The sequence below is a fragment of the Anolis sagrei genome, chromosome X (genome assembly GCF_037176765.1).
Source record: "Anolis sagrei isolate rAnoSag1 chromosome X, rAnoSag1.mat, whole genome shotgun sequence".
NCBI lineage: Eukaryota > Metazoa > Chordata > Lepidosauria > Squamata > Dactyloidae > Anolis > Anolis sagrei.
Window position 1 is genome coordinate 62659430 of NC_090034.1, and position 22632 is coordinate 62682061.

The 22632-nt window shown below is 46.1% G+C and overlaps 1 protein-coding gene across 1 annotated transcript; it reads left to right on the plus strand.

Annotated features, from left to right (window-relative positions):
• Positions 1-957: 957 nt before the first annotated feature.
• On the plus strand, positions 958-22413 carry ADAMTSL5 (ADAMTS like 5). The gene is made up of 12 exons (XM_060784730.2): positions 958-1178; positions 4491-4554; positions 8581-8720; positions 13772-13832; positions 14212-14320; positions 14884-15014; positions 16972-17098; positions 17904-17987; positions 18074-18237; positions 20786-20945; positions 21047-21118; positions 21967-22413. The coding sequence occupies exons 1-12, from the start codon at positions 1138-1140 to the stop codon at positions 22263-22265; spliced, it is 1452 nt and encodes a 483-aa protein (XP_060640713.2). The 5' UTR covers positions 958-1137; the 3' UTR covers positions 22266-22413.
• Positions 22414-22632: the final 219 nt, after the last annotated feature.

Consider the following 22632-nt stretch of genomic DNA (forward strand, 5'->3'; position numbering starts at 1 on the left):
CAGAAAAGGCAAACATTCAATGCTATAATAATACAACAATAAATTAAACAAATTCAGATAAAACTATATAAAGATTTCAAGAATAGAAGTCACATAAAAAGCAGTAAGAACAAGTTACACAATGTCAATCAAAACAGAGTTAAAAGCCATGCCTAGATTCCATTGCCTATTTCATAAAGCCAGATCTTTATACATGCGCATCCCATTACGCCTGGGTACATAGGAAGCTTTTTTATTTGCTCCCTAAAGGAGAAGGAGAGTGATGGATGAGTCCATTCAGGTCTGCCGTAGGTGGGACCAAGAGGAGGACTTCCCCCAATGATGATCGCAGTGTCCAGGCAGGTTCATATGAGGAGAGGCGGTTGGCCAGGTGGGCTGGACCTGAACCTTGGAGCAGTGATGTCTCACAGCCTAACCCAACAGCAACAAAAGGGTGTTTTCTTGGTGTCTTAGGGCTCTTCCACACAGCCATATATCCCAGGATATCAAGGCAGATGATCCACAATATCTGCTTTGAACTGGGTTATCTGATTCCACACTGCCATGTAACCCAATTCAATGCAGATTTGATACAGCTGTGTCTCTTCCATGAGGTCTCTTCCAACTCTTTGATTCTATGATTCTATCCAGACACAGCCACCAAGCACCAGTTCAGGACCCGAACAAGGCTGTCTTCATTCTGTGGCTCGGAGTCAAGACAGCCTTGTAAGACTGTAAAGGAAGGAGCTATGCTTATCTCTCCATCTGGCGTGGAAGGGTGAATATAGGACTATAATGGTACTAATAGTAAATATAATAATAATAATAATAATAATGACTATAATATTGTCAAAGACGGTGTTTAGCTGTGGATGTGGTGTGGAAGGGTTAACTCTGCTGCTGGTTCTCTGGCTGGATGTGAATGATGACACCAGTTGCTGCTGGAGGGCGGAATGGAGGGAGGGAAAGAGGGAGGGAAAGAGGGAAGGAAGGAGAGGAAGAAAGGAAGACAGAACTGTCCTGGGACGCCTGCCAAGAGGATGGGGCGCAGGAGCCAGAGCATGAAGCAGGAGCAGCAGCAGCAGCAAGGCAGCAGCCTCGGCTGCTGCTGCTGAGTGCCAGGCCCAGCCCTGGGCACCCCCTTGGCCACTTGACCCCATGGCCCTTCACAGCCAGACCCCACAGGAGGGGCCCCGCAAGTGAGTAGAGTGGCGGCCCTAGGGCCTGGCCTGCCCGCCTGCCTTCCTTCCTTCTCTCTCTCCTGGGGGGGGGGGGGGGGGGGGGGGGAGACAGTCGAAAGGGGGGTCTCCAAAGGGCATTCAGACTAACCCCCTCCCGCCTTCCTTCCTCCATCTGATCTCTCCCAACAGATAGCCAGGCAGGGAAAGCACCATCCGGTAATCATCATCATCATCATGATCTCTGAATAATAATAATAATAATAATAATAATAATATTTTGTCGAAGGCTTTCATGGCTGGAATCACTGGGTTGTTATAGGTTTTTTCAGGCTATATGGCCATGGTCTAGAGGCATTCTCTCCTGATGTTTCGCCTACATCTATGGCAAGCATCCTCAGAGGTAATGAGGACACCACCTCACTACCTGTGAGGATGCTTGCCATAGATGCAGGCGAAACGTCAGGAGAGAATGCCTCTAGACCATGGCCATATAGCCCGAAAAACTTTCAACAACCCGATAATAATAATGATGTAGAGTTGGAAGAGACCCCCAAGGGCCATCCAATCTAACCCCCTTTTCTGCCAGAAAGGAAAAGACACAATCCCATCCCTCCTGACAGATAGCCGTCTCGCTCTGGATATGAAAAGGAGCGGGTATGTGTATGTGTGTGTATATATATGGACATGACAGCATCCATATTCAACTGCACATTGCATTGACTCCTCTAACAACAACAACAACTGGAAAAGCTGACACGATACGAGAATTTAAAGATAGAACTGCAAAGACTCTGGCACAAGCCAGTAAACGTGGTCCCAGTGGTGATCGGCCCACTGGGTGCAGTGCCTAAAGATCTTGGCCTGCTCTTAAACACAATCAGCTCTGACAAAATTACCATATGCCAGCTTCAAAAGGCCACCCTACTGGGATCTGCACACATTATTCACCGATACATCACACAGTCCTAGACACTTTAGTCGTCCAGAGGAGGGCGACTAAAATGATCAAGGGTCTGGAGAACAAGCCCTATGAGGAGTGGCTTAAGGAGCTGGGCATGTTTAGCCTGAAGAAGAGAAGGCTGAGAGGGGATATGATAGCCATGTATAAATATGTGAGAGGAAGCCACAGGGAGGAGGGAGCAAGCTTGTTTTCTGCTTCCTTGGAGACTAGGACGCGGAACAATGGCTTCAAACTACAAGAGAGGAGATTCCATCTGAACACGAGGAAGAACTTCCTGACTGTGAGAGCCGTTCAGCAGTGGAACTCTCTGCCCCGGAGTGTGGTGGAGGCTCCTTCTTTGGAAGCTTTTAAACAGAGGCTGGATGGCCATCTGTCAGGGGTGATTTGAATGCAATATTCCTGCTTCTTGGCAGGGGGTTGGACTGGATGGCCCCTGAGGTCTCTTCCAACTCTTTGATTCTATGATTCTATGACTTGGGAAGTGTCTGACGTGTGATCCAATATAACAGCCAGCAGAGTGACCTTGTTTGCTGCAAAAACACAATAATAATTTCCTAGAATTGGGACCCCAAGGGGCCATCCAGTGCAACCACCCTTTTGCAACAGAGGATGGTACCATCTGACAGAGAGACATCCATCCATTTTTAATAAAAATTAATAGTAAAGGTAAAGGTTTTCCCCTGACATTAAGTCCAGTCGTGTCCAACTCTGGGACTCTGGTGCTCATCTTCATTTCGAAGCCAAAGAGCTGGTGTTGTCTGTAGACAATAAAATAAATAAATATAAAATAAACAATTGGGGGCTCTTATAATAATTATTAAATTAAAACTTGTGCGCCAGCTGGGAAGCCATGGGAAGTCTGACTTGGCCACGGTGGTCCACGCTCTGGTTACATCCCGTCTAGACTACTGCAACGCTCTCTACGTGGGGTTGCCCTTGAAGACTGCTCGGAAGCTTCAAATGGTCCAGCGCCCGGCAGCCAGGTTGCTAACAGGAGCGGCACTCAGGGAGCATACCACTCCTCTGTTGCGCCAGCTCCACTGGCTGCTAATCTGCTACCGGGCACAATTCAAAGTGCTGGCTTTAGCCTATAAAGCCCTAAACAGTTCCGGCCCTACTAACCTCTCCGAACGCATCTCCACCTATGAACCGACTAGGACATTAAGATCATCTGGGGAGGCCCTGCTCTCGATCCCGCCTGCATCACAGGCGCGCCTGGCGGGGACGAGAGACAGGGCCTTCTCGGTGGTGGCCCCTCGGCTGTGGAATGCCCTACCTGTAGACATCAGACAGGCCCCTTCACTGTTGACGTTCCGGAGGAAGGTGAAGACCTGGCTCTTCGAACAAGCGTTTGGCTAAATCAGTGCAATTGATTATAGGAATACGGTGCAATCGGACATAGGAACATGGAACAAGGATTATGAGAATGGTTCTGATTTGGTGCCGTGGCGTTATGATAGTGATTGTTTATTGATATTGACTGTTATGTATAATGTGTTTTAATTGCCTATGACACTGTCTTGTGATAATTTGTACTATGTAAACCGCTTTGAGTCGCCTACGGGCTGAGAAAAGCGGTATAGAAATAGAGTAAATAAATAAATAATATAATAAATAATGTAATAAAATAAAAATGATATATTAATAAAATAAAATACAACAACCATAGTAATATAATAAAATGATAAATATAAAAATAAAATAATAATATATAATAAAATAACAATGTTCTTGATCTTAATAGGAGGCTATTACTTTTACTTTATGGATTTTATGGATTGATGTTTTATTATAGAATCATAGAATCATAGAATCATAGAATCAAAGAGTTGGAAGAGACCTCATGGGCCATCCAGTCCAACCCCCTGCCAAGAAGCAGGAATATTGCATTCAAATCACCCCTGACAGATGGCCATCCAGCCTCTGCTTAAAAGCTTCCAAAGAAGGAGCCTCCACCACACTCCGGGGCAGAGAGTTCCACTGCTGAACGGCTCTCACAGTCAGGAAGTTCTTCCTCATGTTCAGATGGAATCTCCTCTCTTGTAGTTTGAAGCCATTGTTCCGCGTCCTAGTCTCCAAGGAAGCAGAAAACAAGCTTGCTCCCTCCTCCCTGTGGCTTCCTCTCACATATTTATACATGGCTATCATATCTCCTCTCAGCCTTCTCTTCTTCAGGCTAAACATGCCCAGTTCCCTAAGCCGCTCCTCATAGGGCTTGTTCTCCAGACCCTTGATCATTTTAGTCGCCCTCCTCTGGTCTCCTTATGGTCTTATCCTTTTTTGTATTTCTGTTTGATGGGAGAAAGGTGGGGCAGAAATACCCCAGATAAATAAATAAATAAAATATTATTGTTTTGATTTGACCCCAGGTGCCCCTTGATCCGGCTGCTCCTGTTCTGCCTTGCTCTACCATTGGCTGCTGCTGCTGCTCAGGTGAGCTTCGGATTGGGATTGGGGTGATGGTGATAATAATAATAATAATAACCTCACCTCTGAGGATGCTTGCCATCGATGCAGGCGAAACGTCAGGAGAAATGCCTCTAGAACATGGCCATATAGCCACAAAAAATCCACAAGAACTGAGTGATTCCGGCCATGAAAGCCTTCGACAATACATAATAATAATAATAATAATAATAATAATAATCTTTATTAATATCCTGCCCCATCTCCCCAAGGGGACTCAGGGCATTTTCCAAGACAGCAGCAATGCAAACCAGAACAACATAAAATAGACAATAATAACCTCTATCAACACAATGTGCAAAGTCAAACAGAACAAATGACATTCAACATAAAACACAAGGGAGGCAAAAGGGAGGGAAGTGCGTCATCCCATTGGGAAGCAAGCCACTTGCAAGAGAGGCAGAGAGAGAGATAACAAACGCAAATGGAAAATGTGAGGCTTCAAGTGAGCAAGTGAGCGACTGGGGATGTGATATCTCAGGATTAGATTTGTTGATAGAAGCCGCAAGCAGGCCTCTCTCACGCCACTGCTAGAATTGCGCTCCAGTGTTTGCTGCAAAAAAGACAAAGCTGTTGTGTTGTTGTCATCATTGTTATGTGCATAATACATGATAATAATAAATGGAATGCAATGTATTATGATACTAATAAATATAATACATTACTATAACAATAAATAATTTTACTATAATAACATATATAATAAATATTATATTTCCTAATAGTAAAATATTATATTTTATTATATTTATTTAGTAAGCAAAGTTTATTGAATAATCTATTGACCGCATCAACATTAAAAACAAAAACAGAAACATGCACAAACAGACAACAATCACCATCCCAAGACCCCACAACAGCGAACCAACACACATTCAAACCTGATTAGGTTAAAAGATAACTAAAAATATCATCATTAAAATGTCAAGATAAAATTTCATATATATATTTATTTAGTAGAATCCTAGAATTGGAAGAGACCTCATGGGCCATCCAGTCCAACCCCATTCTGCTAAGAAGCAGGAAAATCCCATTCAAAACACCCCTGACAGATGGCCATCTAGCCTCTGCTTAAAAGCCTCCAAAGAAAGAGCCTCTACCACACAGAGTTCCACTGCTGAACAGCTCTCTCACACACACTCAGGAAGTTCTTCCTCATGTTCAGGTGGAATCTCCTTCCTTTCCTGTAGTTTGAAGTCATTGTTCCGTTGCGTCCTCGTCTCCAGGGCAGCAGAAAACAAGCCTACTCCCTCCTCTCTATGACTTCCCCTCACCTCTTGATCCCTGGCCCTCATCACGTCTCCCCTCAGCCTTCTCTTCTGCAGGCTAAACACGTCCTGCTCTTTCAGCTGCTCCTCATAGGGCTTGTTCTCCAGACACTTGACGCCAGCTCTTCTGCTTAGAAATGGAGATGAGCACCAGTCCCAGAGTTGGACTTGATGTCAGGCAAAAACCTGTACCTTACCTTACCTTTACCTAACCTGATCCTATTGCTTGGTCTGCTTTACAATGCTGTCTTTAATACTAATGATGTTTAATACTGTTTTAATATTTGTATGATTTTTAAATTGTCATGATTTTTAATGTTTGCTTTGAGTTTCTTTGTGGAGAGAGTAATCGGGATATTAAAAAACATAAACATAATAATAATAGTCATAATCATAATCATAATCATAATAAAGAATGTCCCAAGGTCATTTCTTCCAGCAGCTGCTGCTGCAGCGTTTGCAGGGATATCTGGGTGATTTCTGCCTTGGTTTATGAAGGGCAAAAGACACAGCTGCCTTTTCTTGGATGCTGAGCCCTTCCAGCCATAAATATCCCAGTCCTTTGACCTTTGCTGGGTTAATGCAGAGCCTTTGTTCCAAAGCACATTCACACATAGTTGCCATAGCCATGGATGCATCATCTGTTATTGTCATTATTATTGTATTCACAATCAATCATTTATTATTATTACTCTCCTTATTATCACTATTATCATTTATGATGATTATTGTATTCACTACCAGTCATTTTAGACTCTAAAATCAGAACAGTGAATAAAGAGCAAAACTCAAAAAGCAGGGGAATTCCAGACAAGAAACAATCAGGGCCAGCTAATACCTCCCAACAAAGGATTCCCCAGGCAGCAACCAGCCAGGCTCTGAAGCTGCAAGGCCATTCAATACAAATCAACATTCACACATACCTCTAGCAGACAAGAGTTCTTTCTCCCACCCTGGACATTATTCCACAGATCATCTATTATCATCTATGATTGTTATTATTGTATTCACTATCAATCATTTATTATTATAATTATTGCTGTCAATATACTCGTTTCTCATCTATTTTTATATTATTATTAGTATTATTACTAGCTGTCCCCTGCCACGCGTTGCTGTGGCCCAGTCTGGTGATCTGGAAAATCAAGTAATGAGAAAGTGTTGGTTTCTAATATATGTAATTCCTTTCTGCTTGTGAGTAAACAGCATTTCTTGTTGTTTCTTTGTCAGTGTTGATGTGGAGAGTGTCTGGTTTGCCTACCCTGGAATATGCAACATATCATAGTCCTTCTTTGGGGGTCCCTTTCACATCTATCTCTGTGTGTGTGTGAATCATATGTATCTATCTATATTTATGACTGGATGGCTCTTTGTCTGGAGGGCTTTGATTTCATTTTCTTGCCCTGGTGAAGAGAGTTGGACTGGATGGCCTTAAGTATTTTCTATTGGTCATGGGGGTTCTGTGTGGGAAATTTGCCCCAATTCTGTCGTTTGTAGGGGAACTATAAATCCCAGTAACTATAAATCCCAAATGTCAAGATATATTTTCCCCAAACTCCATCTCTGTTCATATTTGGGCATATGGAATATTCGTGCCAAGTTTGGTCCAGATCCATCATTGTTTGAGTCCACAGTGCTCTCTGGATGTAGGTGAACTACAACTCCCAAACTCAAGGTCAATGCCCACCAAACCCTTCCAGTGTGTTCTGTTGGTCATGGAAGTCCTGTATGCCATGTTTGGTTGAATTCCATCATTGGTGGAGTTCAGAATGCTCTTTGATTGTAGGTGAACTATAAATCCCAGCAACTACAACTTGCAAATGTCAAGGTCTATATCCCTTAAACTCCATCTGTGTTCATATTTGGGCATATGGAATATTCGTGCCAAGTTTGGTCCAGATCCATCATTGTTTGAGTCCACAGTGCTCTCTGGATGTGGGTGAACTATAATTCCCAAACTGAAGGTCAATGTCCACCAAACCCTTCCAGTTTTTTCTGTTGGTCATGAAAGTCCTGTATGCCATGTTTGGTTGAATTCCATCATTGGTGGAGTTCAGAATGCTCTTTGATTGTAGGTGAATTATAAATCCCAGTAAGTACAAATCCCAAATGTCAAGGTCTATTTCCCTTAAACTCCATCTGTGTTCATATTTGGGCATATGGAATATTCGTGCCAAGTTTGGTCCAGATCCATAATTGTTTGAGTCCACAGTGCTCTCTGGATGTGGGTGAACTATAATTTCCAAACTGAAGGTCAATGTCCACCAAACCCTTCCAGTTTTTTCTGTTGGTCATGGGAGCCCTGTGTGCTAAGTTTGGCCCAATTCCATCATTGGTGGAGTTCAGAATGCTCTTTGATTGTAGGTGAACTATAAATCCCAGCAACGACAATCCCCAAATGACAAAATCAATTTTTTTGAGTGGAGGACATAAATTGGACTGTTAGGTGTCTTGTGTCCAAATTTGGTGTCAATTCCCCCAGTGGTTTTTGAGTTCTGATGGTATCACAAACAGACATTACATTTTTATTTATATAGATTATTGTATTCACTATCAATCATTTATCATTGTTGTTGTTCTTATTACTGATGATGGTCACCCCTGTTGCCTTCCTTCCTTTCCGCCATTGTGTTGGAAACTGCCCTGGGTCCCTCCGGGGAGATATGGCGGTCTACAGATAAAGTGTTGTTGTTGTTATTCCTTTTTGTTTCCTTCCCCCAAGTAGGGGTCAGACCCCATGCGGACGGGCGGCACCGAAGGAGGAGGAGGAGGTGGCCATGGAGCCTGGGCGCCTTGGGGTCCCTGGAGCCCCTGTTCCAGCACCTGCGGAGGGGGGGCTGCCTTCCGCACTCGGACGTGTCTCCAGTGAGTCTGCATGAGGACATGGCCTGGGCACACGCCTGGCAGGCCGGGCTTCTTCCATTTCTCGCACCAGCTTCTCAACATGCGATGTGCTCGGCTTCCTTGCTCCTCTCATCCCCTTCTTCCCAATGGTTCTGGCTCTAAGGAAGCTGCTATATCTGTCTGTGAGGCTATACGCCTGAAAGGGAAAGAGCTCCCTATGGCTCCCTCCCATAAATGATACAATAAAGAACCAACTCCTTCTAACTGAGTGTTTCTCAAGCTGGGGGTCGGGACCCCTGGAGGGGTCGCGAGGGGGTGTCAGAGGGGTCACCAAAGACCACAAGAAAGCACAGTAATTTCTGTTGGTCATGGAGGTTCTGTGTGGGAAGTTTGGCCCAATTCAATCGTTGGCAGGGTTCAGGATGCTCTTTGATTGTAGATGAACTATAAATCCCAGCAGATACAACTCCCAAATGTCAAGGTCTATTTTCCCCAAACCTCACTAGTGTTTACATTGGGGCATATTAAGAATTGGTGCCAAGTTTGGTCCAGATCCATCATTGTTTGAGTCCACATCTCTGGATGTAGGTGAACTACAACTCCCAAAACTCAAGGTCAATGCCCACCAAACCCTTCTAGTATTTTCTTTTGGTCATGGGAGTTCTGTGTGCCAAGTTTGATTCAATTCCATCGTTGGTGGAGTTCAGAATGCTCTTAGAATGCTCTTAGAATGCTCTTAGACACAGTATTTTCTGTTGGTTATGGAGGTTCTGTATGGGAAGTTTGGCCCAGTTCATTCGTTGGCAGGGTTCAGAGTGCTCTTTGATTGTAGGTGAACTATAAATCCCAGCAACTACAACTCCCAAATGTCAAGGTCTATTTTCCCCAAACCCCACTACCCTGGCCATTCATTATGGCTATTACATTTGGGCATATTGAGAATCCATGCCACATTTAGTCCAGATCCATCATTGTTTGAGTCCACAGTGCTCTCTGGATGTAAGTGAACTACAACTCCCAAAACTCAAGGTCAATGCCCACCAAACCCTTCCAGTATTTTCTTTTGGTCATGGGAGTTCTGTGTGCCAAGTTTGATTCAATTCCATCGTTGGTGGAGTTCAGAATGCTCTTTGATTGTAGGTTAACCATAAATCCCAGCAACTACAACTCCCACAGGACAAAATCAATACCCTCCCCCAATCCCACTAGTATTCAAATTTGGGTGTATTGGGTCTTTGTGCCAAATTTGGTCCAGTGTTTGAAAATACATCCTGCATATCAGATATTTTCATTGCTATTCATAACAGCAGCAAAATGACAGGTATGAAGTGCAATTAAACTAATTTTATGGTTGGGGGTCACCATAACATGAGGAAGCATATTAAGGGGTCGTGGCATTAGGAAGGTTGAGAACCACTGTTCTAACTAAGGGAGAAAATAATACAGTTTCTGTGGAGGAATGGCAATAAGAATAATGATTTCACAGATGATTATATGTATTTATTTGTCGTGTCAGGGCAACCAGTCCATTATATTACATTTCTAACCGAACAAAGCAAACAAACAGACAAAATACAAAATTTGTGAGTTTGGTAGTTGATTAAATGTCCTTTGATCAGTATCTGGCCACTTGGAGTCCTTCTGGTGTTGCTGCAAGGAGGTCCTCCATGGTGCATGTGGCAGGGCTCAGGGTGCATTGCAGCAGGTGGTCAGTGGTTTGCTCTTCCCCACACTCGCATGTCGTGGATTCCACTTTGTAGCCCCATTTCTGCATCTCGTGGTGCCAGAGTGCAGTCTGTTCAGCGCCTTCCAAGTCGCCCAGTCCTCTGTGCGCCCACGAGGGAGTCTCTCATTTGGTATCAGCCATTGGTTGAGGTTCTGGGTTTGAGCCTGCCACTTTTGGACTCTCGCTTGCTGAGGTGTTCCAGCGAGTGTCTCTGTAGATCTTAGAAAACTATTTCTAGATGTAAGTCATTGTCGTGCTGGCTGATACCCAAACAAGGGATGGGCTGGAGATGTCACTGCCTTGGTCTTTTCACTATTGGCTGCTACTTCCCGGCGGATGTCAGGTGTTGCAATACCGGCTAAGCAGTGTAATTTCTCCAGTGGTGTAGGGCCCAGACACCCCGTGATAATGCAGCATGTCTCATTAAAAGCCACATCCACTGTTTTAGTGTGGTGAGATGTGTTCCACACTGGGCATGCGTACTCAGCAGCAGAGTAGCACAGCGCAAGGGTAGATGTCTTCACTGTGTCTGGCTGTGATCCCCAGGTTGTGCCAGTCAGTTTTCGTATGATATTGTTTCTGGCACCCACTTTTTGCTTGATGTTCAGGCAGTGCTTCTTGTAGGTAAGAGCACGGTCCAGAGTGACTCCCAGGTATTTGGGTGCGCTGCAATGCTCCAGTGGGATTCCTTCCCAGGTGATCCTCAGAGCTCGGGATGCTTGTCTGTTCTTAAGGTGAAAGGCACATGTCTGTGTTTTAGATGGATTAGGGATCAGCTGGTTTCCCCTGTAATATGCAGTAAGAGCACCTAGAGCTTCGGAAAACTTCTGTTCTACCATCTCAAAGCTCCCTGCTTGAGCAGTAATGGCACGATCATCAGCATAGATGAAACTCTCTGTCCCTTCTGGCAGTGGCTGGTCATTTGTGTAGATGTTGAACACGGATGGAGCAAGCACACTCCCCTGAGGCAGGCCGTTCTTCTGTTTCCGCCCTCTGCTTCTCTGGCCCTGGAGCTCAACAAAAAAGCTCCTGTTTTGTAGCAGGTTTCCTATGAGGCGGGTGAGGTGGTAGTCCTTTGTGATATCATACATTTTTCTTAGGAGGAGGCGGTGCTTCACAGTATCATAGGCTGCGGACAGGTCTATGAAGACAGCTCCTGTGATCTGCTGCCTTTCAAAGCCATCTTCTATGTGCTGAGTCAGGTTCAACACTCGCGATGTGCAGCTTTTGCCTTTTCTGAAGCCAGCTTGCTGTGGGATCAGACATGGAAATGAAATTATTATGAAATTATATGAAATTATTATAGATAATAATAATTTCATAGATAATAATTTTATAAATAATAATAGTATAATTAATAACTTCATAAATAATAATTTCATAGTTGTTGTTGTTATTATTATTATTATTATATCCTGTGGAAACTTTGGGTTCAGACCCAAAACAAATAAGAGCATCAGCCCTAGCTTTGTCTGACTTGACTGCCAAGCATACCTGCCCTGCTTGGCACAAGTCTGCCCATGCGAAGCAGGTGAACATAGCATTGAACAAGACATGTAGAATAATCACAGGATGCCTTAAACCTACACCTGTTGATAAACTCTACAAGCTAGCTGGCATTGCCCCCTGATGTGTGATGGAAAGTTGCTGCCAATGCTAGAGAAATAAGGTTGAACCCTGTGAAAGCCACCCACTGCATAGCTATCAGCCTCCTCCCAGTAGACTCAAATCAAGGGAAAGCTTCGTGAGAACCACCACTCTCATAACGTTCCCCCAGCAACAGCAAGAGCGTCCCTCTGGGCAGCTCAACCAGGAAACCCCAACCCACAAAGGAGGTTTGCCTCCAGGGGCAAACCAAGAATGGGCAACTTGGAAGTCGCTGAACAGACTCAAAAGCGGAGTGGGCAGATCAAAAGACCACCTGGCCAAATGGCACTACCTAGAAGAATCCTCCACCTTGTGCAACTATGGAGCAGAATAGACAACTCTGCATCTGTATGCTTGTCTGCAATGTCCTGCCTCATGCACAGAGGAAGAGTTGTTGGAGGCTACAGACAATGCAGTTGCTGTTGCCCATTTCTGGTGAAAAGATATTAAGCTGCTGGTGCTCCTATTTTTATCAGTTTTATACTTATTTATGCAATGCCCTTGATAAGAAATAAATAAATAATATACTATACTTTGTAATTATATTCCGCCCTATCTCCCCAAGGGGACTCGGGGCAGATTATAGTCCACATTTACAGCAAACATTCAATGCCATTATACAATTGACAAGGAAAGACAGCACATAAACAGAGGTAAAGGCTTCCCATCTTTTTCCATCTCCAGCATCTGGAGGCAGGCCCGTAGCCAGGATTTTGTTTCGGGGGGGGGGGGTGAGTTGGGGGGGGGCTGAGTCTGAGTGAAAGAGGGTCTACCCTAGCAAACCTTTTGTATCATTACCCCGATACCCCCATGCATATGGGATATATTGAGTATGGTGATCAGATCATGATATGAATAAACATAACAGTTTAAATAATGCACCAGTAAGGCCTTTTTGCGAACCACCATGAGAATTTGGGGGGGGGGGGGCTGAAGCCCCCCGAGCCCCCCCCCCCCCCCCCCGGCTACATGCCTGTCTGGAGGCTGTGCTGTGCTCGGGAGTGGGGGTGCAGTCACTCCATCTTTTCTGACAAGGAGCTTTTTGTTGTCCGTAAATGACCTTCTGCTTGGCATGTCCTTATGGGCACCTTTCATTACCTCCCCACTTAAAGCAGTACCTATTTATCTACTCACATTGCTATTTTAAATATGCTAGGTGGGCAGAAGCTGGGCTGATGGTCGGAAGCTCACACCGACCCGGGCTTGAACTGACGACCTTTTGATTGGCAAGATTTTCTGCAGCTGGCAGTTTCACCTGCTATGCTAAAGCCCAGCATAATAATTTCATAGTCAACAATAATAAATAAACACAATTCAATAATTTTTTTTTGTCGTGCCAGGAGTGACTCCTGGTGTGAGAGAATTGGCCGTCTGCAAGGACGTTGCCCAGGGGACGCCTGGATGATTTTGATGTTTTTATCATCCTTGTGGGAGGCTTCTCTCGTGTCTCCGCATGAGGAGCTAGAGCTGAAAGAGGGAGCTCATCCGCCTCTCCCCGGATTTGAACCTGTGACCTGTTGGTCTTCAGTCCTGCCGGCACAGGGGTTTAACAGGGGGCTCCTTAATTCAATAATAAAAGGCACAGCACTTCCTTTGACGCACTTGGTGGGGGGGGGCTTCACCCTCACCTCTTTGGGACCCTGAAGGTGGTGGTTGTTGTTGTGCTTATTTACACCTTGCTGTTGTTTCCCTCTGCAAGGTTTCCGGAGGAGCAGCCCTGCATGGGGCCCCCCCGCCAGTACCGTGCCTGTGATCTGGAGGTAGGTGAGACCCCCCCTCAATAAGGGGAAGGGCCCCCGGGGACCAAACCATGCCCTGTGGCCCAGGCCCGTAGCCAGGATTTCGATTCGGGGGGGGGGGCTGAGTTTCGGGGGGGGGGGGGGGCTGAGTCTGAGTGAAAGAGGGTCTACCCTAGCAAACCTTTTGTATCATTACCCCAATAACCCCATGCATATGGGATATATTGAGTATGTTGATCAGATCATGACATGAATAAACATAACAGTTTAAATAATGCACCAGTAAGGCCATGAGAATTTCGGGGGGGGGGGGGAGGGCTGAAGCCCCTCAACCCCCCCCCCCCCGGCCACATGCCTGCTGTGGCCCCTTCCTGTCTTTCTCTCTTCTTTCTCTCCCCAGGAGTGCCCGCCGGGTTCGGTCCCCTTCCGCGACCTCCAATGTGGCCTCTACAATGGGAAGCCCCTACCAGGGGGCCGGGATCCTTACCGATGGGTCCCCTTCCATGGAGGTGAGGCATCCCCCCCACCCCCTGAGGGACACCCACTTTTGAGGGATCCCCAAAGGCTATCTAGGCCAACCTCTTCAAATCTTGATACAGAGGGAGAGAGAAATTCCAATAATTGCAATGTAATATGATAGAGCAGTATAAGAAGCCCATGACCACATAAATCAGGGGTCCTCAAACTTTTTAAACAGAGGGCCAGGTCGCAGTCCCTCAAACTGTTGGAGTGCCAGATTATAATTTGAAAAAAGCATGAATGAATTCCTATGCACACTGCACATATCTTATCTGTAGTGCAAAAAACACTTAAAAACAATACAGTTATTAAAATGAAGAACAATTTTAACAAATACAAACTTATTAGTATTTCAATGGGAAGTGTGGACCTGCTTTTGGCTGATGAGATAGGATTGTTGTTGTTGTTGTTGCTGTGTGCTTTCAAGTCATTTCAGACTTAGGTTGACCCTGAGCGAGGGCTGGATAAATTACCTTGATCTGGCCCTCATGCCTTAGTTTGAGGATACCTGATATAAATGAATAATACAATATAATGAGTGTAATGCTTGCAGCCCCCAACTCATGTGACCTGGCCTGTCTGGCCCTGGGCCACCACTTCTACTACACATTCGGCCGCGCCTTGGATGGAACGCGCTGTGGTCCACCCCCATCCCAGGACCTCTGCATCAGCGGGCACTGCTGGGTGAGCAGATTGCATAATGTTCATTATTATAATAAATGGTACTATTAGTCTCCCAGGCAGAGAGTGGGCTGGGTTGCTTACATTCTACTAGCTGTCCCCTGCCACGCGTTGCTGTGGTCCACATGGGGGTTCTGTGTGGGAGGTTTGGCCCAATTCTATCATCGGTGAGGTTCAGAATGCTCTGTGATTGTAGGTGAACTATAAATCCCGGCAACTACAACTCCCAAATGTCGAGATTCTATTTTCCCCAAACTCCACCAGTGTTCACATTTGGGCATACTGAGTACTTGTGTAGAGTTTGGTCCAAATACATCATTGTTTGAGTCCACAGTGATCTCTGGATGTAGGTGAACTACAACTCCAAAACCAAAGGACACTGCCCACCAAACCCTTCCAGTATTTTCTGTTGGTCATGGAAGAACTGTGTGCCAAGTTTGGTTCAATTCCATCGTTGGTGGGGTTCAGAATGCTCCTTGATTGTAGGTGAACTATAAATCCCAGTGACTACAACTCCCAAATGTCAAGGTCTATTTCCCCCAAACTCCATCTGTGTTCATATTTGGGCGTATTGAGTATTTGTGCCAAGTTTGGTCCAGATCCATCATTGTTTGAGTCCACAGTGCTCTCTGGATGTAGGTGAACTATAACTCCCAAACTCAAGGTCAATGCCCAGCAAACCCTTCCAGTATTTCCTGTTGGTCGTGGGAGTTCTGTGTGCCAAGTTTGGTTCAATTTCATCATTGATGGAGTTCAGAATGTTCTTTGGTTGTAGGTCAGTGGTTCTCAACCTGGGGTCCCCAGATGTTTTTGGCCTTCAACTCCCAGAAACCCTAACAGCTGATAAACTGGCTGGGATTTCTGGGAGTTGTAGGCCAAAAACATCTGGGGTCCCCAGGTTGAGAATCATAGAATCATAGAATCAAAGAGTTGGAAGAGACCTCATGGGCCATCCAGTCCAACCCCCTGCCAAGAAGCAGGAATATTGCATTCAAATCACCCCTGACAGATGGCCATCCAGCCTCTGTTTAAAAGCTTCCAAAGAAGGAGCCTCCACCACACTCCGGGGCAGAGAGTTCCACTGCTGAACAGCTCTCACAGCCAGGAAGTTCTTCCTCATGTTCAGATGGAATCTCCTCTCTTGTAGTTTGAAGCCATTGTTCTGCGTCCTAGTCTCCAAGGAAGCAGAAAACAAGCTTGCTCCCTCCTCCCTGTGGCTTCCTCTCACATATTTATACATGGCTATCATATCTCCTCTCAGCCTTCTCTTCTTCAGGCTAAACATGCCCAGCTCCTTAAGCCGCTCCTCATAGGGCTTGTTCTCCAGACCCTTGATCATTTTAGTCGCCCTCCTCTGGACACATTCCAGCTTGTGAATATCTCTCTTGAATTGTGGTGCCCAGAATTGGACACAATATTCCAGATGTGGTCTAACCAAGGAAGCATTACTTCCTTAGATCTAGACACTATGCTCCTATTGATGCAGGCCAAAATCCCATTGGCTTTTTTTGCCGCCACATCACATTGTTGGCTCATGTTTAACTTGTTGTCCACGAGGACTCCAAGATCCTTTTCACATGTACTGCTCTCGAGCCAGGCATTGTCCCCCATTCTGTATCTTTGCATTTCATTTTTTCTGCCAAAGTGGAGTATCTTGCACTTGTCACTGTTGAACTTCATTTTGTTAGTTTTGGCCCATCTCTCTAATCTGTCAAGATCGTTTTGAATTCTGCTCCTGTCCACTGTTGTAGGTGAACTATAAATCCCAGCAAGTACAACTCCCAAATGACAAAATCATAATGTTTTGAGTGATGGTCACTCCTTGTGTTGTGAGACGTTTTGTTGCCAAATTTGGTGTGATTTCGTTCATTGGTTCTTTTGTTTTTAAGGTACTCATTACGCACAGAACATTTTAATATATATAGATTAAATACTATTATTATTGTTTTTCTTCTAATAGAGAGCAGGCTGTGATGGGACGCTGGGCCCTGATGCAGGGCGAGAAGACGCCTGTGGCGAGTGCAATGGCCGGAATGCCAGCTGCCTGCGGGTGGAGGGGGTCTTCCGGGAGGCATTCCCGCCCGCCGGTGATTGACAGGCACTCCCCGCCCCGCCCCACCCCCAGGGTGAATGCTTTGGCTTTGGCTTCTCCGCTCCCCCCTCCTTCACTCCCCCCCCCCCATTCCAGTTATGGGCCTGACCTCTCCCCTGGCACACCCAAAAGGAAAGGACGGTGGCAGAAGAAGCAGACTTCCCTTAGGTTCTTGTGGGTTTTTTCGGGCTATAGAGCCATGTTCTAGAGGCATTTCTCCTGACGTTTCGCCTGCATCTATGGCAAGCTTCCTCAGAGGTGAGGTCTGAGGTCACCTCTGAGGAAGCTTGCCATAGATGCAGGCGAAACGTCAGGAGAAATGCCTCTAGAACATGGCCATATAGCCCGAAAAAACCCACAAGAACTGAGTGATTCCGGCCATGAAAGCCTTCGACAATACATCCTCCATCTGTTTCCTGTGCAACCAGTTCACCTTCCAAGCAGTTAGATAGCATGGGGGCCAAACAGAATCAGTCTCACCCCAACCTACAGGCAGGAAGACACAATCAAATCCCTCCCAACAGTTGGCCGCCTACTACTGATACGCTCCCTCCTGGCCGTACATGATACATCCCATTTCCCTGATGCAATTGATGATGCCACAGTGTTTTCCCTTCATTGGGTGGCAGACCCCTCCCCCAAATTCCCCTCCTTTTGCCCCCTTGGCACCATGCTAATGCTAATGCTGCTGCTGAGAGCACCGCCCCCTCCCCCCACAACTCAACATACGCCCCTCCTTCTTCAGTGACCCTTGCCCTTTGACCTCCCTCAACTTTTTTGATCCCCTTCTCCTTGGACAGGCTTCTTTGGCTACAAGAATGTGACCCGGATCCCATCTGGAGCAAGACACATCAAGGTCACTGACCGCAGTCGCAACTACCTGGGTAAGTGGGCCAAAGAGCTCGGACATTGGGACCAAAGAGAGGCCCCTGGCTGCCCTTTGACCCTCCTCCCTCTGCCCCCAAAATAGCTCTGATGGATGCCCAGCAGCGCTTCCTGCTCAACGGGGACTGGACGGTTGACCGGCCGGGCCTTTACCCTGCGGCTGGGACCGAGATGTACTATTCCCGCACAGCCGATGTCCTGGAGACCCTGGAAGCCCCAGGGCCCACCCAGGAGGAACTGACCATCATGGTGAGACCTTTGCCCTTCTTTTTTAAAAAATCAATTTACATATTCATCAAAAACCCAATTAAACTTATCTAACCAGATTCAGCAGCTTCCTTGAAGCCAGCCGTTTGGAAGAAGGTGATGAGAGGAGCAAGGAAGCCAAACACCTTGCACATTGAGAAGTTTCCTACTGCTGCACTCTAGCACTGAGATTCCCCTTCACCCAGCACCACACCAGAGGCCAAGTCCAGTAATAAAATGTGTATTGAGAAAAGAATATTGTTGTTGTTCATTCGTTCAGTCGTCTCCGACTCTTCGTGACCTCATGGACCAGCCCACGCCAGAGCTCCCTGTCGGCCGTCACCACCCCCAGCTCCTTCAAGGTCAGTCCAGTCACTTCAAGGATGCCATCCATCCATCTTGCCCTTGGTCGGCCCCTCTTCCTTTTGCCTTCCACTTTCCCCAGCATAATTGTCTTCTCTAGGCTTTGCTGTCTCCTCATGATGTGGCCAAAGTACTTCAACTTTGTCTCTAGTATCTTTCCCTCCAGTGAGCAGTCGGGCTTTATTTCCTGGAGGATGGACTGGTTGGATCTTCTCGCAGTCCAAGGCACTCTCAGCACTTTCCTCCAGCACCACAGCTCAAAAGCATTGATCTTCCTTCGCTCATCCTTCCCTAAGGTCCAGCTCTCACATCCATAGGTGACTATAGGGAATACCATGGCTTTGACTAGGCGGATCTTTGTTGCCAGTCTGATGTCTCTACTCTTTACTATTTTATCGAGATTGGACATTGCTCTCCTCCCAAGAAGTAAGCATCTTCTGATTTCCTGGCCACAGTCTGCATCTGCAGTAATCTTTGCGCCTAGAAATACAAAGTCTCCCTCTATTTTCCAGTTGTCAATAATTCTTGTTGCCATAATCTTGGTTTTTTGATGTTTAGCTGCAGCCCAGCTTTTGCGCTTTCTTCTTTCACCTTGATTAGAAGGCTCCTCAGCTCCTCCTCGCTTTCGGCCATCAAAGTGGTGTCATCTGCATATCTGAGGTTGTTAATGTTTCTTCCAGCAATTTTTACCCCAGCTTTGCATTCATCCAGCCCCGCACATCGCATGATGTGTTCTGCATACAAGTTAAAGAGGTTGGGTGAGAGGATGCAGCCTTGCCGTACGCCTTTCCCAATCTTGAACCAGTCTGTTGTTCCGTGGTCAGTTCTGACTGTTGCGACTTGGTCCTTGTACAGATTCCTCAGGAGAGAGACAAGGGGGCTTGGGATGCCCATCCCACCAAGAACTTGCCACAATTTATTATGATCCACACAGTCAAAGGCTTTAGAATAGTCAATGAAGCAGAAATAGATGTTTTTCTGAAACTCCTTGCCTTTCTCCATTATCCAGCGGATATTGGCAATCTGGTCTCTCGTTCCTCTGCCTTTTTTGAACCCAGCTTGAACATCTGGCAACTCTCGCTCCATGTATTGCTGGAGTCTTCCTTGCAGGAATATAAAGGGGGGAAAAGGTCCAATCCAAAAGAGACAGTCAGGCTATAATATGTAATATATGAAGTAAGCCGGAGTTCAATAGCAGTAATTCAAAAATGCCAGGGAAAAATCTCAGAATCAAGAAATCCAAAAACATATAAATAATCCAAGGTAATTTCCATGAATATGAACACAGGAATCTCTCCCAGGTAAACTCATCAAAGGTACATAAACAAAGACAGAACATGAAATAAGACTCTTGACAATTTGAGAACCAGGAACTTGGAAATAGGAACAGGAGACTGATTCCCCGTTATCATCATCATCATTTTCATGCCCTGCATTCTCAAATCTAATCTACACTTCTTTGAAACCTCCTCAACCTTCTTGTCTTCCCAAGGCCTTTTCTCTAGGGACTCATTACTTTCAGTTTCATTGGGAGTCTGGGAACTATCTAAAGCAGGGGTCCCCAAACTAAGACCCGGAGGACAGATATGACCCTCCAAGGTCATTTACCCGGCCCTCCCTCAGGGTCAACCTAAGACTGAAACGACTTAAAAACACACAACAACAACAACTACAATCCTATCTCATCAACCAAAAGCAGCCACACACTTCCCACTGAAATACTAATAAATTTATATTTCTTAAAATTGTTCTTCATTTTAATTATTATATTGTTTATAAGTGTTTTTGCACTACAAATAAGACATGTGCAGTGTGCATAGGAATTCATATAATTTTTTAATTATAATATAATTATAATCCGGCCCTCCAACCTGGCCCTCTGTTCAAAAAGTTTGAGGAACCCTGATCTAAAGCATTCAAAACATCAGCTGGGTCAGCCTGACCTGTCTGCAATTCTCCCTGAACACTCTCAGATGCTTCATTTTGAAACCCCTCAACCCAAGAATCCTCTGACGTATACCAGACTACAACACCTACAAGTTTTAACGGTTAATCCTGGGAGGAGTTAGAATTTTGACATTACCTTATTAAATAAATTCCCTATTGACCTCTCCAACTATGTTCCTGGCGAGATTAGAGCACCTTGTAACATTCACATTCATCATGCTCCACTTTCCCCGCCTGCCAGGTCCTTTTCCAGGCCCCCAACCCAGGCATCAAATTTGAGTTCTGGGTCCCGAAGGAGGGCAGCAGCAGTCCTAGTGCTTTGCGGCGGCAGCAACAGACCCGAGAGGCCCAGGGAGAGCACCCCCTAGAAGCCCCCACGGCCACAGCGCCGCCACAGCAAGGTAGGCCTCCAACACCCCTCCCCCAATTCTCTGTGTGTTTGTGAGGGGGGCACCCATCTGTTTTGGGTGACGGCGCAACTCCCTTCGTTCTCCTTTTGCAGAACAGTGCGGCAAGTGCCCTGTGGCAAAAGGGAAATCCCAGCGCATGCGCCACTATTGCAGCAGTGACTTTGGTGAGTCATCTGGCGGGAGGGCTTGGCTTGATGGGGTCTTCCTGACTAGTGGAAGCGGGCTGGACTGGATGACCTTTGAAGGCCCCTTCCAAATCTACGATCCTATATATTTTGTATCTATGACTGGCTGGCCACTGTCAGGAGGGCTTGGATGGTGCCTTCCTTTCTGCCAGGTGGGGGTTGGACTGAATGTTCTTTAAAGGCCCCACCCAATTATATGATTCTATATCTATCATATATATATATATATATATATATATATATATATATATCTCACATATCTTCTCTTATCATATAGGTCAGGCCATCTGTCAGGGGTGATTTGAATGCAATATTCCTGCTTCTTGGCAGGGGGTTGTACTGGATGGCCCATGAGGTCTCTTCCAACTCTTTGATTCTATGATTCTAGGTGGTGCCTTCCTTTACGGCAGGCTTTGCAGGGCTGGACTGGATGGCCTTTGGAGGCTCCTTCCAAAGCCATAATTCCATATTGATTTTATGTGTGCGTATGTGTATGTGTGTAAATACCATACCATATCATATCATATTTCTCCTATCTCTGGCTCGGGCAATGTCTTCCTTTATGGAGGATGGACTGGCTGTCCTTTGGAGGTTCTGCAGAAAGAAAGCTTCTGTGTTTATAATCTTCTTGTTCCTGATCTGAATTAGGAAAGCAAGGCAAGGAATATATTTAAGGGAAGGCCTGTCATTTCATTTAGCACCCAAACAGGAACACCAGAAGCCGCCTGCCGGGAGCCCTCTGTCAGCAGGCTTTAGAGGCCCATTCCAGATCCATAGTTTCATATTGATCATATCTTTGCTCTATCTCATGCTCCCCCTCCCCCCAGTCTTCCGTGCACAGATCCTGTCCCGGCGCCCGGTGGGGCGGGAGACGCGCTACGACCTGCGTGTGGAGGAGACTTACCGCAACCGCTTCCCACTGGAGCGCCGGGAGTTTGCCTGGGCACCTGGGACCTGCACCTGCCCCCTGCTAGAGGAGGGCCGCCACTACCTGCTCATGGCCCGGCGCCACGTCAACTTCGAAGGGACCCTCAATCGCCTGCTGCTGCCCCGGGGGGGTTATGCCCAGCCATGGACCCCCCGCGAGGACCGCCAGGCCCGGCAGCTGGCTGGGATGTGCCCCTGAGGGCACAGGAGGTGGACAGTGACCACTGAAGGTGGCTGGAACTGACCAGCGCATTAGCCAAACCTGGAGGAGACCCCTGTCCTGTGGGAAACCTGCTCATTACCTGCCTTGTGTGGCAAGGTAATAAATCTATTATTATTATTATTATTATTATTATTATTATTATTATTATGTTGTGCGGTTTCCAGGCTCCATGGCCAATGTATTCTAGCAGTCTTTTCTCCATTTTTTCCATCTACATCTGTGGCTACTGGCATCTCCAGAGGACCTGGTGGTAGTAAAGCAAGTATATAATATACCTGTGGAAGAATGTGCAGGATGGGAGGAAAAACAAATGTCTGCTAAACTAGTGTGAAGGGTGCAATAA

What these genes read in the sequence shown, in the direction of transcription:
- ADAMTSL5 (XM_060784730.2), top strand. Translation starts at nt 1,138, where the DNA reads ATGGCCCTTCACAGCCAGACCCCACAGGAGGGGCCCCGCAA. An exon ending in ACCGTGCCTGTGATCTGGAG is followed by an intron (nt 13,833 to 14,211) that starts GTAGGTGAGACC and finishes TTCTCTCCCCAG; the next exon opens with GAGTGCCCGCCGGGTTCGGT. An exon ending in GGAGGCATTCCCGCCCGCCG is followed by an intron (nt 17,099 to 17,903) that starts GTGATTGACAGG and finishes CTCCTTGGACAG; the next exon opens with GCTTCTTTGGCTACAAGAAT.